This window comes from Nipponia nippon, unplaced genomic scaffold (assembly GCF_047370975.1).
Source record: "Nipponia nippon isolate SJK-2023a ecotype South Korea unplaced genomic scaffold, ASM4737097v1 scaffold_19, whole genome shotgun sequence".
NCBI classification, from domain to species: domain Eukaryota; kingdom Metazoa; phylum Chordata; class Aves; order Pelecaniformes; family Threskiornithidae; genus Nipponia; species Nipponia nippon.
The window spans coordinates 4,577,237-4,591,127 of NW_028262335.1; the positions used below are offsets into that span (position 1 = coordinate 4,577,237).

At 40.5% G+C, this 13,891-nt stretch overlaps 1 protein-coding gene across 3 annotated transcripts in view; it reads right to left on the reverse strand.

The window, feature by feature from the left end:
* Positions 1–13,513, reverse strand: part of UBE4B (ubiquitination factor E4B) — a 42,252-nt gene extending 28,739 nt beyond the window's left edge. Inside the window, exons 1-4 of one of the 3 annotated variants that reach the window (XM_087755232.1) lie at positions 13,152–13,513; positions 6,913–7,099; positions 2,018–2,153; positions 1,383–1,470 (exon numbers count right to left, since the gene is read on the reverse strand). In XM_087755232.1, coding sequence (XP_087611358.1) covers positions 1,383–1,470; positions 2,018–2,153; positions 6,913–7,099; positions 13,152–13,175 — 435 coding nt within the window. In that variant the 5' untranslated portion in view covers positions 13,176–13,513. The remainder of the gene's footprint in view (positions 1–1,382; positions 1,471–2,017; positions 2,154–6,912; positions 7,100–13,151) is intronic. The other 2 variants (XM_009460937.2, XM_009460938.2) reach the window with 2 other exon arrangements.
* Between the last annotated feature and the right edge of the window lie 378 nt (positions 13,514–13,891).

The following is a 13,891-nucleotide window of genomic DNA, read 5'->3' on the forward strand; positions in this document are numbered from 1 at the left end:
CTCATAAATGAGGACTATGCTGTCTCCTATCAACTTAACTTCTTGGTGTCTTCAAATGAGTAAGAGGAATTGAACCAAGTTTGCAAAGCTTTATTTTACTTTCCAGTGCCCCCCCTTCAATATTGTCCTTGATTCCAAGCTATTTATTTCACAGTAGCACAATGCAAGCTGTCCAACTGCCTGATTTGCAGCTAGGAATTGACTGGAAAGGATTCTGTGGCAGGGTTATTGCTACATGGCTTTAAGCCAGGCTTTTACCAACTGACCTTATTACTGACAGTGCAGGAATAAACAAAGACATCTAATGAGCACTGCAAGAATTGTTGTAGAAACTTCTGTCCACTAGACTGATGCCCCATTTCTTTATGGCTTTATTTCACATGGGCCTTAAAATCAAATGACAGAGAGGACAACTTTAAGAGTGAATTAGAGCTTTATACTTGCTTCCTTTCTTTTTCTACTTCAAAGGGTTCTACCACTTGTCCAAACCTTGATAGCTAAATATTCTTATTTATTTTCTCATAATATCATTAAGAAGAAAATCTTAGTACATAGAAAATCTTAGTACATCTTCAGCATACATAACATTTGAAGCAGTACTTTGTTGGTAGACCTCTAAATGCTACACAAATAAGCTGCAACAATCTTCAGCAGTGTCTTAAAAATATTTCTTCAGGCCTACTGTGTATTAAAAAAACAGATCTGGGCATTAATAGGTCACTTTGTTGTAGGATATATAACAAAAACATTTTCTTCAGAGTTTTCAAATATCATTCATAAACCAATTTGAGGCAATCAAAATGCAACTTTGATATCGGAAGTTTTGACTTTTTTCCTTCCCACAAATTTTTATGAGGAAATGCAGTGAAGAAATTGTTCATAGATAACATCTGAGGGCTAGTTCCATCCTTTCGACAGCATGTATTCAAAATATGGAGATAACCGAACTCACTGCAAGCTAAAACTCTGCATCACTCCCCCATCCTAAATCCTTTGTTCCCGTTTCTATTCCATTATTTTGAACACTTACTACACACAGTTCTAGTAAAGAAATTTCTCCAAAAAACAATGGCGTCCCTTTTGATAAAGAAGGGAATGCAAGGCAAGCCGCAGAAATATTACAGATTGCAAAGCTGCAGCCATGTAAGGCAACGTCAGTGAGGGAAAACGCAACAATATAAGCAAAGTCTGAGGTGAAGTCTTCATAAAATAAAGTTAACTTTTTACTTAACAGTAGCATTACACTGAAAACCAAAACCACAGCGCTGTTAACTCCAAATTGCATAATCTGAACAGGTTCTCCCACGAAATCCTGAAGCTCGATGTTACAACAACATACGTATGTAGTCTGGAAGAGAACAGCCAACAGGAAACAGACTAACCTTATCCGTCAGACTCCTCTTCTCTCTGCGATCATTCTCATCGACCTCCATGTTTTCAATGCCTGAATCCACATCTACCTGGGACATACTGTAAGTGGAAATACGAGAAGAAGCCCATTAACTCGTACAAAGACAGACAGTCCTCTAAGATGCTGACTGAAGGAGTGTCACTGTAAGTAGAAGCAGCAGAAAAAACCCAATGCAACAGGAACAGCCATATGCACAAACAGCAACTGAAATCCCTAGTTGATAAATGTTTCTCATATTACATTTATTTTGAATTCAAGAAACACAATACTAAATTTCTTCAGCAAGCGATACAAAATACACAGCTATCATATCCCGTAACCTTTTCTTTTTTAAATAGACTGGCTGAATCATCCCCACCAGACATGCTCATCACTTAATGTCTAAGATAATGCTTTGTCTTTTATCACTTTAGGTCAGGAATTCCCATTAAAACCAGAATAGAAGTAGTATTACAGTGGTCTAAACAGTGTGTCATTTTTAAGCATTTGACCCTATTGCATTAACATGGCTGGAAGTGAGAAATGGCAGAATATTTTCCTGTGTAAGTGGTTTTGATGATTAGCATTGCGCAATATTTGCCGGCTTATACAAGCTGCATGTTTTACCTTTTCTCACAGGAGACACTATCAATATCCATGCTCTGAGACCGAGAGAGAGACTGAGATTGTGTTTCAAGGCTGTTAGATGGAGAACTGCTGAGTGAACTCACTCCTTCGCTGCTCTGGCTTCGGTGGGCTACTCCTAGAGAAAAGGCACCACCAAGATTACTACTACAGAGATGAGAAGGCACTACACAATTATTTGGATGGAAAAGGAGAGGAAATACTGTTTTTCAATCCAGCTCTTAAGTATTCTTAGTAATGCATTAGGAAATAAATGTTAATAATATTCACATTTGACTACAGATAATCACATTTTCTACCTCCCCTTGCAGCAGCAACATAGGAATGCTTACCTGCATTGCAACACAGAGAACAAAACTAAATTTGCATCCATGAAGTGCTCAGAGATTCACTCCCATAGAAAAAAGCACTAGCAAACTGATCTCTTACAAGATTGTTCTGTATACTACCTTAAGACTTTGTCAAAGCTCCTCTAAAGTCAGTCCTATCAGAACAGGACTTCATACTGGATCATTACAATGGAGTTAACTTGGGTGAGGATACAGGACAAAACTAATCCGAGTTCTCACAGTCTTCCCACAAAACCTCCCACAATTTACTGGGAAATTATCAGTACTTTTCCTTCTCCACAAGAATAAAATAAGCACCCAATAAGTCCTAACAACATGCACTACGTGCAACACCAGCAAATGGAAAGCAATACAATGGCTTTGGAGCACGGCTGGTGAGCATCAGGATACGAACAGATGGATTAACTGTGCAACGAAGACTTCTTCAGAGAAGTGTTAGATACTAGCATGGTAGGAGGAAAATTATATGCATAATTCCAAATAATCCAGAAAAAGCCTTGCATTCAATAACAGTGGAAGCTGAATGAGTTCTACAAACATCTAAATGGCGAGGGCTCTTAAGAGCAGCCTATTCCTAAAATTTGTGCCTAGTGACACTGAAGTCATGATTTGTAACAAAGCAGCATTAATTGCAAGCTGCAACTATTTTATCAATATCACGTATTTGCATGTCAGTAAACAGACTCCTTGAAGGAGCAGAAAAAAGGTATTATTTGTCTGTCCGCTTAGGAAGAAAGCAGCAGTGAATTCCAAACCTCTGGGTTCTTTCGCCTGCAGTTTACAAGACATTCCCCAAAGAGCATTAGTTTTCAGGTGAGAAGTGTAAAACCAGATTGACAACCTATTTTTAAATTCCAGCACTGCCTGTGTTTCAGTATTACTACTGAAAAGTGCAAGCTTGTCCCACGTTTATGGCAGCAACACATTATGAAGTTAACAGTGGGGGCAGCAAAACAGAACAAATCAGGATTATGCTCTTTGACACAAGCTGTTTGTTTTCAAGCACCCTTCCCAAAGCTTTTCTGGGTCTTGAAAACAGTTAATTTTACAGAAACAAAACTGCAGAAGGCAGAAAAATCCCATTTAGAAGATAGTTTGCTGAAGAACAACTAGATATTCAGCACGGGAGGTAGGAAAAGTTGCCTCACTACCACTTTGACACTCCTGTTTTTCTTCCCTGGGTATAAGTTTATATTTAACTCCTTATATCATGCTGGATATTAGTCAGTATCCAGAAAACACTCAGATCTTCAAATAAAAAGTGGAAAAGATGTATGAGGTAAAATTGATTTGCATTGGTATTCAGAAAAGAATTTAACAAGCAGATTGTCCGAACACCTATGTTCTAAAGACTGTAAAAGCACTCTAAGGTATAGCAGGACAATACAGAATGCATATGTAACTTGCACCTATCACAAAATACTTGCTAAATGTAAATTTTACTCAGTTTTGTTCAAAGCTTCTGTGCTTTGGTTAGTAATTTTAGGGCTGTAGCTGGATATTATCATTCATAAACAACATTCAAACAACATTCTTGAGCCCATTAGATTTTCAGTGTGAAAAGAAGAATAGAGATAGCAACTGAGATCCTCTAAAAAAAAGTTACATTTCACTTAATCACCTATTTACCAATATTAAACGTCTGCAAAAGATTCCACCTAGGAAGCAGAAAAACTCAAGAAAAACTCCGTTTCAGTTCTAAATGGCTCTTTCCTCCAGTCCTGGCATTTTAGTGATGCATATTACAGCTTTGACACTGAAAGCCCTTGCACGAGGCACAGGCCCAAAGCCTTGTTCAGCTTCCCCACAAAACCAAGGATATAGAAACATCAGGTATAGTGTCTGAACTGCACAAAGTTGCTCAGGTCAATCAGGTTAAATAAAAGAAACCTTCAAAAGCAGAACTTTAACGATGTAGTCTCCGTAGAGACAACACCCAGCAGAAATACGTTGTCCATGGCAGAGGAAGGCTGACTTTAGCAGGGTATTCCAGCATGTTGCTGATTTAAGATATCCCAGTTACAGCCTTGTTTTCCTTCAGTACATCATCGATTAGAAAGGGGCAGTCTTCCTTGAGTCCTTCCTCTCTCCTCCTCCCTCTTCCCAAAGAAAAAGCTAGCTAAGTCAGTGGACAAAGAGACCAGAGCAAACATGGCTTACCAGGGTGAAGAAGTGCACTGTTCTACATTCCCTTGGGGTCTTACTCCCACTGCCAGGAAAACGTACTTTAACAGTTATACTGCAGCACTCATTAACAGGCCTCTTCAAACAGTGTCCTACCTACCACCTTTTCACAACAAATCTTCCAGAATTTACTTGCATCTGTACTGTGCTGGATCAGGTATACAATAAAATACCTGACACCTGAAGTTCCAGTTTTCCTTAAAAAAAAAAAAAAAAAAGGCATACAGAGACATGCAAAAATTATGAAGACCACACACCCAGTATGTGGGGCTGTCATTGATACACTGTTTTTAGGCTCTCCAAAATATTTTCCAAATACATAGAAAATAATAGTCATACTTCCCATGAAATTGATGCGTAAGTCTGATCTCACCATGACATTCAACTTCTTACAAAACTGGATGCCTACAAGGACGCTATTTTGCTGGGACTGCTCTTTGTATGTCCAAATGAATTAAAATCCTCTGCAGTCATTTTAGTTCGCTGCTCAAAGGAACTCCTGCAAACCACACAGCGTTAGCTGAGTCTTCATTTATGCTAAATGAATGCAGCAGATAATCAGTTGTGAGCAATTTTTCCTGATCTGTTCCCCAATTTAACCATATCTCTTACCCTGGTGTGAAAAAGACACGCATTATTAAATTGCTGCAATGAATGGCACTGTAGGAAGCAAACGCTATACTGACTAGGTAACTTCTGTTTCTGGTCATCATACAAGCTAGTCTGTAGAGTTAGGTACTGTCCAGTGCAGACAGATGAATTCTTAAAACAGAAGTCTCCAAGGTCTTAGCTATCTGACCACTTCAAACCATGATAAACCTGTCTGCCAATACACAAACATTTCTACCTTCAGGTACATGTTTCCACACCTCCTGCTCCGTTGGCATTATCGTTTATACAGTTGTGCAATAAGATGGATCAGGACCTCACCTATTTGAAAACTAACCATTTATTTTTCCTGGGTCAGTTTTCACCTGCATTAAGTCCATGATCCACCTCGCCACACAGTTGCTATGGACAGCAGAGGGAGAAATACTCCTTTGAGCAAGAGTCAGACCTAAGATGGATTAAAATAGTCATGTAACCACAGGCTGAGTGAACACAGTAAGTGAACTCTGCACTGTTCTTAAAAAAAGTCACCTTTGCTTCTGGGTTGCTGTCTATAATCATGAGGACAATACACAGTGTTAAATTCCATCTGCAATGAGCTTTTCTCAGGAAATGCTTTTGATAGCTTTTCTGATCTGTTTTAGATACAAGGCAACAAAATAAGCAGGAAGGAGTCACTTCTAGGTATTTCAGAACAGCACCCTAATTAAATTACAAGATGTAAGCTTGTAAATTACTGTACTTGCCAAAGGGAAAAACATAAAATTTCAGAAAGCAAATAAGCAAATAAAGAATTTTGCATGCTTATCAAGGAGCACTGGAAAAAATATTATTTCTATCCAATTATTAGAAATCATATTGAAAACCTGTTTAAAGCAATCTTGACATTTATTTTCAGATTGGTTTTGTGAACCTCTTAGCTTAGTAACACAGCATGCAAAACAATTTAAGTTTTCAGATGAAGATCACAATCTTGGAAAACACACCCATTTGTTTAGATTTCCAAGAGAGACAACTTCAAATCAAAATTCTTCTTTTCTTAGGTCCAAAGTGGTATTACATACAATAATATTGTCTTCACCTCTCTACAGAGTGACCCTCCCAACTTTCCATGCTTCCTGCATTTGTCTGATTTTAATAGATCAGGTATTATTTCTATCTGCTGAAATAAATACCATTTGTAAATATCCTACTTGTATTCACTCCAGTAAATAATGAAATTGGCAAAGTAATACAAAGGAGAAAGCAAATACTTTATTCTTACATTGGCAATGCACACTCAAAGCCTACTATTTTTAATTGTGCCAAATGCTAGTAATTAACGATCAAAAATGAACTTGGGACTGATTGCTAAAATGTACCTAGAAACCAATCAATAAAAGCTGTGTTGCAAGACTGAAAAAAGGGGTTTTTTTCCTGTCTCCTTGACGATTGGCTTTCTTTTCTGTAATATTAAACTGTATTATAACTTCTTCAAGCTTTGGTAACCCTTATATTAAATGCCATTAGTTTACTTACACCTGGACAACAATTGTATCTAACCATTTATTATTTGGAAAATGAAAACAAAAAGTACCTTCATTCACCATTTTAGAACGTTTCTTTCTGAAAATTCTTTTTAGAAACAGCAGAAATAACACCAGTAATAGTGTTCACGTTCTAAAGATAAGGAGTTGCATAATAACTTTCAGTAGACACACAATAATAATTTTTGTCGCTAACATGCCAGCCTACCTGATGCACCAATTGGAGAGGTAGCTGGGGTCATGCTATGGACATTTAGGCCTAGACTATGGGATGGCCCCGGGGCTGGTGCTACTACAGGTGGCCCAGGTGGGGTCTCTCTCTGCGGTGACGTAAGTGGCGTGGTAGGCTGGGAAGATGGTCCACCTGCCAACCGAGCAAGGCGCCTTCGACGAATCTACACAAAGGAAATAAAATAACAGCAAATAAGTTCATTTGCACGTACATCTGCACACGCACCCCATGGCTGCCCTTTGGCCCTCCTATACGGCAGGGGTATTCACTCCTCTGAAACTGCAAATACAGAAGCTTTATTTGATAACCTGCTAGATGGAGCCGAGCCTTACCGCTGCCTCTCTGTTATGTGTGACAATACTAAAATACCCTTGATGTTTAGATTTTAAGCATGTGTTTGCTGCCTTGGAAAACCACTTGCACTGGAGAATACTGTGTTTGTCCCTTGAACGGTTGTGTAAGACAAATTTAACATTTACTCCTCAGCAATTTCAAAATCTGTAACACTCCTCCCCATTTATTTTGGCATTTGATGAAACAAACTGCATTAATCTGATAAAAGGGATAATATGAACATGACCTTTGCCTTAATTTCACACCACATTATACTAATAAAAACACCTGTGCTAAAGATGCAGATGAAAGTTAAAGATGACCACTGTCCAAGTTAATCTGAAACAGACCTGCAACACTAAAATATACAAGTCATCTGCTGGACAGAAGCATCTTGAGAAGTAAAGACAGACAGCAAACAACATGCTCTCATCACCTAGAGACATTCCACCACACAGAATTTAAAAAACAGGTTTTGCACATTACTAGTAAGACAGAGAAGCATCTGCCTTCAAAATGCGAGTTCAGAAAACTGTTATGAACCTATTTATTAAAATTAGTATGGGACCACGTAACACTGGTATTATACATGAGAAAGCAACAGACAAAATAAAACTTATAAAACTAATAATTTGTAAGTGCTTCAAGTGAAACTTGAAGCATAACTGAATAACAAAGCATAAATGAAAAACAAAAGAAATTATTTATTATCACAGGCTGCCTCAGAGGATCTGTTCCTAAAGCTTACAACTTCAGCTCGAAATAGGCCCAGCACAAAAGTATCATCATATTTAAGGATGTCCACTCCCTGCAAAAATCAGCAATTCCTGTTATTCCCTCTTTGTATCACGATACTCAAGCATTGCATCAGTTTTCACTTCTGCTCATAATCCTAAAGAACTGCCAAGCAAGTGAAGGAGTGAACAAAAGATTTGCGTCAAGTCAATGTCTATGCTACGTTCCTGTAGTCGTTTAACGGCCTGTGAAACCTGCCCCAACAGGAAGAAGAAAAGATCAAATTAAATCAAACTTCAAAAACTGTGGGAAGAGAGAGTCTGGAACCACATCTCCCTCCATGACAGGTGTCACCACATGAACATGGAAGGCAGCTAGAAAATAAATTCTTTTTTTTTTCTTCAGACAAAAAAAGGCTATGATTAAAATGCCTTAATCCCTCCTCCTTGTCAAGCAAAATAGGGGAGCTTATTGCATAAATAAAGTGTTTAGCTTTGCCATAAGTAGAAGCTGTACATATTAGAGTCTCTAAAAATTTATTTTAAAATATCTTATTTTTTCTCCACTTGTATCTTACACCTTAATTTTTCAGCTCTTATCCAAAAAACTACAGAACTACCTCACCCCTCAGAGGCACACCTGAGAAAATGTCAGCTACGCATCCCCATATCCGTTTTCCCTATTGCTGAATCCAAATGGTTTTTATAGCTCAAAGCTGTTCCAAAAATATTATCAGTAAAACGAGCTAGCTGAATTGAAATCTATTTGAATTAGGGGGTTGAATTAAAGTTTTAAGAGCTGTTCCCTTACCATTCAACTGATCTGTAACCATGTTTTCCAGATAAAGGAAGGGCAGGGAGGAATGGAGAAAAAAAAAAAAACAACACAAATACACACACCAACAGCCCATATATGCAGAAGTGGCTGAAGGAAAAAGATGAAGATTAATCATGTAAAAAGCAAGAAAAATGAGTGTGATGTGAAACTTTTCCAGAACTGTTCATATTCATTCTTGCTAGCTAGTTCCAAATCTGATGTTAGGAAGGAAACATGAGAGGAAAAGGCAGCATAGATAATAATGAATATATTTACCAGTTTATTCTCAAATACAGTCAAACGTTCATTACTCAAACAAGGTCATATCCCTCACAAGGTATGATTTGCACAAAACCTCTCTTCATCACCCCCCAGTTTCAAGCAGATAATTGAGGTCACTTGTGCCACTCAGCATTCCTTCACATACAGCGCTAGGCTAGATTAATGCCAAAGTTTCGTCAAAACCAGCTGCAATCATCGCTGTTGAAACAGAAGGACACTAAGACCAACTTTCTGCCTTGTATTTGTCACTCTTAGTCCATCAACCACACATCTTTGTTATGGACCAATCCCCCAGACTGTAACCTGCCCTGAAAAAAATTCTGAGAGGGGCACAGAACAAAGAAACCTGCACAGACACTGAGCTGCTTTTAGAGAAGATATTGCAATTAAAACCAATACAAGATTTTTCCCTGCCACTTTAAGGATGATAGGCAAATTATACTTCTCTTCCTTACTGCTGAACAAATTAACATTAAAATATAAATAAACTCCGAATATTTTTTCCATGGAAAGAGACAGCTTTCACAACTGAGGGTACATTCAGCGATTGTTAAAGGACCAGATTTGGTTCTTAGATACCCTGAGTTGTCATATTCCTCTAGCTTTACATAAAATTATCACAGAAATCTGAAATTTGATCTGAAGATTAGGAATTTTTAAGTAAGAGAGAAAAAAGGGGAGAAACAAAAATATTATGCTAGAAAGGCAAGGGTGCAGGCTGAAAGAGAAGTTTGAGAATGCAGCATAAAACTGGTGCACACATTCTATCCAGTTAATTCCCTTGTGCCTTAAGGCTAAACGGCATCAAGATGAGGGAAGTAAGGCAGGCTTTATGCTCAGGGCACAACATGGGGACTCAGAAGACATAACTTGTTTGCACAATACTAGGCACAAGTGAGACCCCAGCCTGTTGCCCTCATGTTACGTGTTAGAATTGTGGGAGTTCAAAGTGACCTGCTCTTATTTCAGACTGAATGACTCTCTAAATTACCATGAAGAAACACATAGCTGGTGGTTTTGGGTTTTTTTTTTTTTAATATTTTGTTAGGAAAGGTTAGGGTACCTCAGTAACACCCAACCCTTGATTTCAGCAATAAGTATTTCCAACAGTGACATATGACAAAGCTCTTATGTATCACTACATTACCTAACAGTGACAAGTTATTTGGTACTAATTATTAAATAGGCTATGGAACAAACAATGCCCATCTTCCCTACAGAGCTGTTGCAGTTTAACCCCAGTCGGCAATTAACTCTATCCCAGCTGAAACCAGGACAAGAGCACAACTCCATAATGTACAGTTTAAAAGGTTAATTAAAAAAAAAAATGAATTGGTTGAATGGAAAAAGCATGTTGTTTTTTAATTAGTATAGTTTTTGCTGGACACATCTGGACTGTGTCTTCGAATAGTAGCTTTCAGAAATACATTTTTGATCTTACTTGGCTTCTTAAAAGCTGTTAGCTGGACACACTACAACAAACAATGTAAAAACAGCACCCTGTTACAGATAGTTAACTGATAATTTGATTATGCAGCATACCAATAAAGATACAACTAGGAAGACTGGTCCCTCAGGCTCACACACTCTCAGTTTAAAAAAAAAAAAAAAAATCAGTATCAACATCTGCTTTAGTGCCAACTGCTTAGTGAGACTCTAAGGATTTTTTTATTCTACCATAATCATAGAAGAGTTCCCAATCTGTACAATAAAGGGTAATTTGAATGGATGGCTTTATTTTTCTTGTACTCATTAGAGCATGTTAAATTGGTTTAAGAAATGCTTCATTTTCTGGTGACACTGGTCACGTACTATGCTCAGAAAACACTACTCTGAACTACTCAAAATCATGTAAATGTTAAAAGATGCTAAGTTAACATCATTCTTTCCCACTTTATGCCACATTTGGCTTGATACTGCTTTCTTCTATGCAGTCCTTATTCTCATCTCGTGCTATCTATCACTCGTGATAAAATTCACATGCTAAAAAGGAATTTTCTTTCCTCCCTTCCTAAAGATTTTAGTATGGTCTGTAGCGAATGACAACTGCTAGTGCTTTTACAAAGTAAACGCTGAGAAAATTTCTGAGAGACACTGTTGACAGCAGTGCAAAATACCTACCTGAAGCTAAAACATATCCTATAATCCCAAAGCCATTATCCATTGTATCTGTCTCTCCTCTTTTTAAGTTACAATCTGTTAATGTTATACTTAATGATGGTTCGATATAAGAAGATAATCTAATCTACAAGAGGCTTGCTATTAATTTCAACTTTAGTTAAGTGGGTTTTTTGCCTTCAGTCATGGCCAGATAAAAAGTTTGAATCAGACAGAAGTTGCATATGATATATTTTAGAAGGCTATTTTTCCATATAGTCCACCTCTGATCCAGAGTCTACTGTGTCAAGTAACAGCAAAACGGAGATGTGGAGGAATATTAAAATAGACTTGGCTGTGACTTTCCAGTGAGGGGTCCATTAACAATAAAAAATGACAGCGTGACTCTCTTAAAATGATATAAGACTAAGTTTGTCTCAAGCAATCACCTAGAAGACCAGTCTGCTTTGGTCCTAGCTGAACTGTACTAGAAAGACATGGAAAAACTTGAGTCACTCGAGACAAACATTTTGCCAGAAAAGGTAGATGAGTCCCTACCGGAGAACTCATTTTCTGCAGCCTCGGTTCCACGATGCGGTGTTTTTGATGATGTCAGTAATTTGCTGAAGCAATGACACAAACAAGCTTACATAGGTTAAATAATTCTGAAATTAATCATAAAACACATCATAATCAGATGCACTTTAATGATTATGTTTGCATGTAAACAAAGTACTCATGAAATACACCTAGAAAATTAGAGATCCCTTTTCACAGTAGAAATTACAACACTAGTGTCCTATCCCACTCTCCCCAAGACAGGTATTGTACTCCTTTTCTCAGTGCTTCCATAGAGCATGAGGACCTTCACCAAGTAAACAGCATGAAGTATTTCCCCCTAGTTCCTGCTGCAACACAGTAGGACTGCTAAATCATGATGTACAGTGTAATCAAAAACATCTTAACTTTTTGGAATACAAATCTGAGTGACAACAGCAGCCACCTTGCTCTACAATCCTGCCATAAGATATGGTACCAAACAAAAATAACTTCTTTTGATCCTCCCTGGAGTATAAGTACAGCAACGAGCCTATGCTGCAGCTGGTCCAATACAATACGCTTTATATATATGCAATACACTTTAACATAAGATATTATTTTAAGAGATGAGGGAAGATTTGAAGGCGTACATGATTTGGTCCTGATCAGTACCATGACAGAATTCATTTGAGAATCCTCAATATACAAGCAAAACACAAGATCTTAGTCTATATTTAAAAAAAAATAAAAGAAAGAAAACACCACCCTTTAGAAGGAAGAAACAGCTCACATTATTTCATGTCAGATGTTTGTCAATCACAACATAGCACCTATAACTCTTAAGTGAAAGAACAAGAGGTTGAATTAAAAAAAAGTAAATCAAAAGAAGCATCAGGAAACTGGCAAGCCTGTTTTAAACTATTTCAAGAAGAAATTATATTAAATATAAGAAAACATACACCTTGCTTCTCAGCAAAGAGCCTGAGAAAGCAAGACTAACTGATTTACTATGTTAAAAAGTAGGGTTTTTTTTTTAAGTCACACGCAGAGAACATATAAAACGCCTAGCGTTGAACACAGAGAAGAGACATCCTCCAGACAAAGACCACCTGGCAGATGGAAGCAGAGAATAAACAATTAACCAGGAGAGAAACAATTCAACCCCATCGACCAGCCAGGGGGTCGCAGGTCAGGGACAGGAGAAAGGAGGCACACGAAAAACACTGAGCACAGGCAGCCAGGCGAAGGCAGAGCGCCCAGTAACCCTCCTTCCCACACACGGGCTCCTGACCTTGGGGGCAGGACGAGGGCCCAGAACGGCCCGCCGCCCTCTCCCTGCGGGGCCCGGCCGCCCCCGGCGGCGCCTCCCGCCCGCTCCCTCAGGCCCCGGGCCCCGCGGCCCGCAGACTCACCTCATCCGCGCTCAGCTCCTCCATCGCCTTCCTCTTAATGGTGAACGGAGGGAGAGCGCTTTCCTCTGCCCCGCCGCGGGGCAGCTCCGAGGAAGCGCCCTCCTGCCGCCTCTAGCCCCCCGGGGCGCCTCACAAGGGCATCTCCGGAGCGGCCGCGCCGCGCCGCGCCGCGCCTCGCCTCGCCTCGCCTCACCCGCCGGCAGCCGGCCCCGCCGCCGTCCCCGGCCCGCTCCCTGCTGCCCGCGCCTCAGCTGCCGCTGCGCTCCGCCGCGGCCGAGGAGGAGCCGCCCCCCGGCTGCCCCGGCCCGCCCGCGCCCCTCGGCCTCGGCCCCCGCCCGCGCCGCGGCCCCTGCCCCGCGCAGAGATTATTCATCAAAACAAGAGGGGGGCGGCGGCCATCTTGGGGAGGGATCACGTGAGGCCGCCCGGCGCCGCGGAGAGAGCCGGGCATGCCGGGCCCCGCGCTGCGCCCGCCAATGGCAGCGCGGGGAGGCGGGGCGCGGCGCGGCGCGGGGCGCGGGAGGGGCGGGGCCCAGCGGCTCGTCGTGGCGGCGCGAGAGGGACGGCCCGCGGGCGTCATGGCAACGGGGGCGAGGGCGGTGCTGAGGGGAGGCGGCCGTCAGGGGCGGGAAGAGCCAGGGGGCCGCGGCCGGGAGGGGGCCCGGGGCAGCGCGGAGGGCGGGCTGGGGAGCGGGTGGGTGACGGGAGGGGAGAAGGGCGGGAAGGAGGGAGCTGCCCGC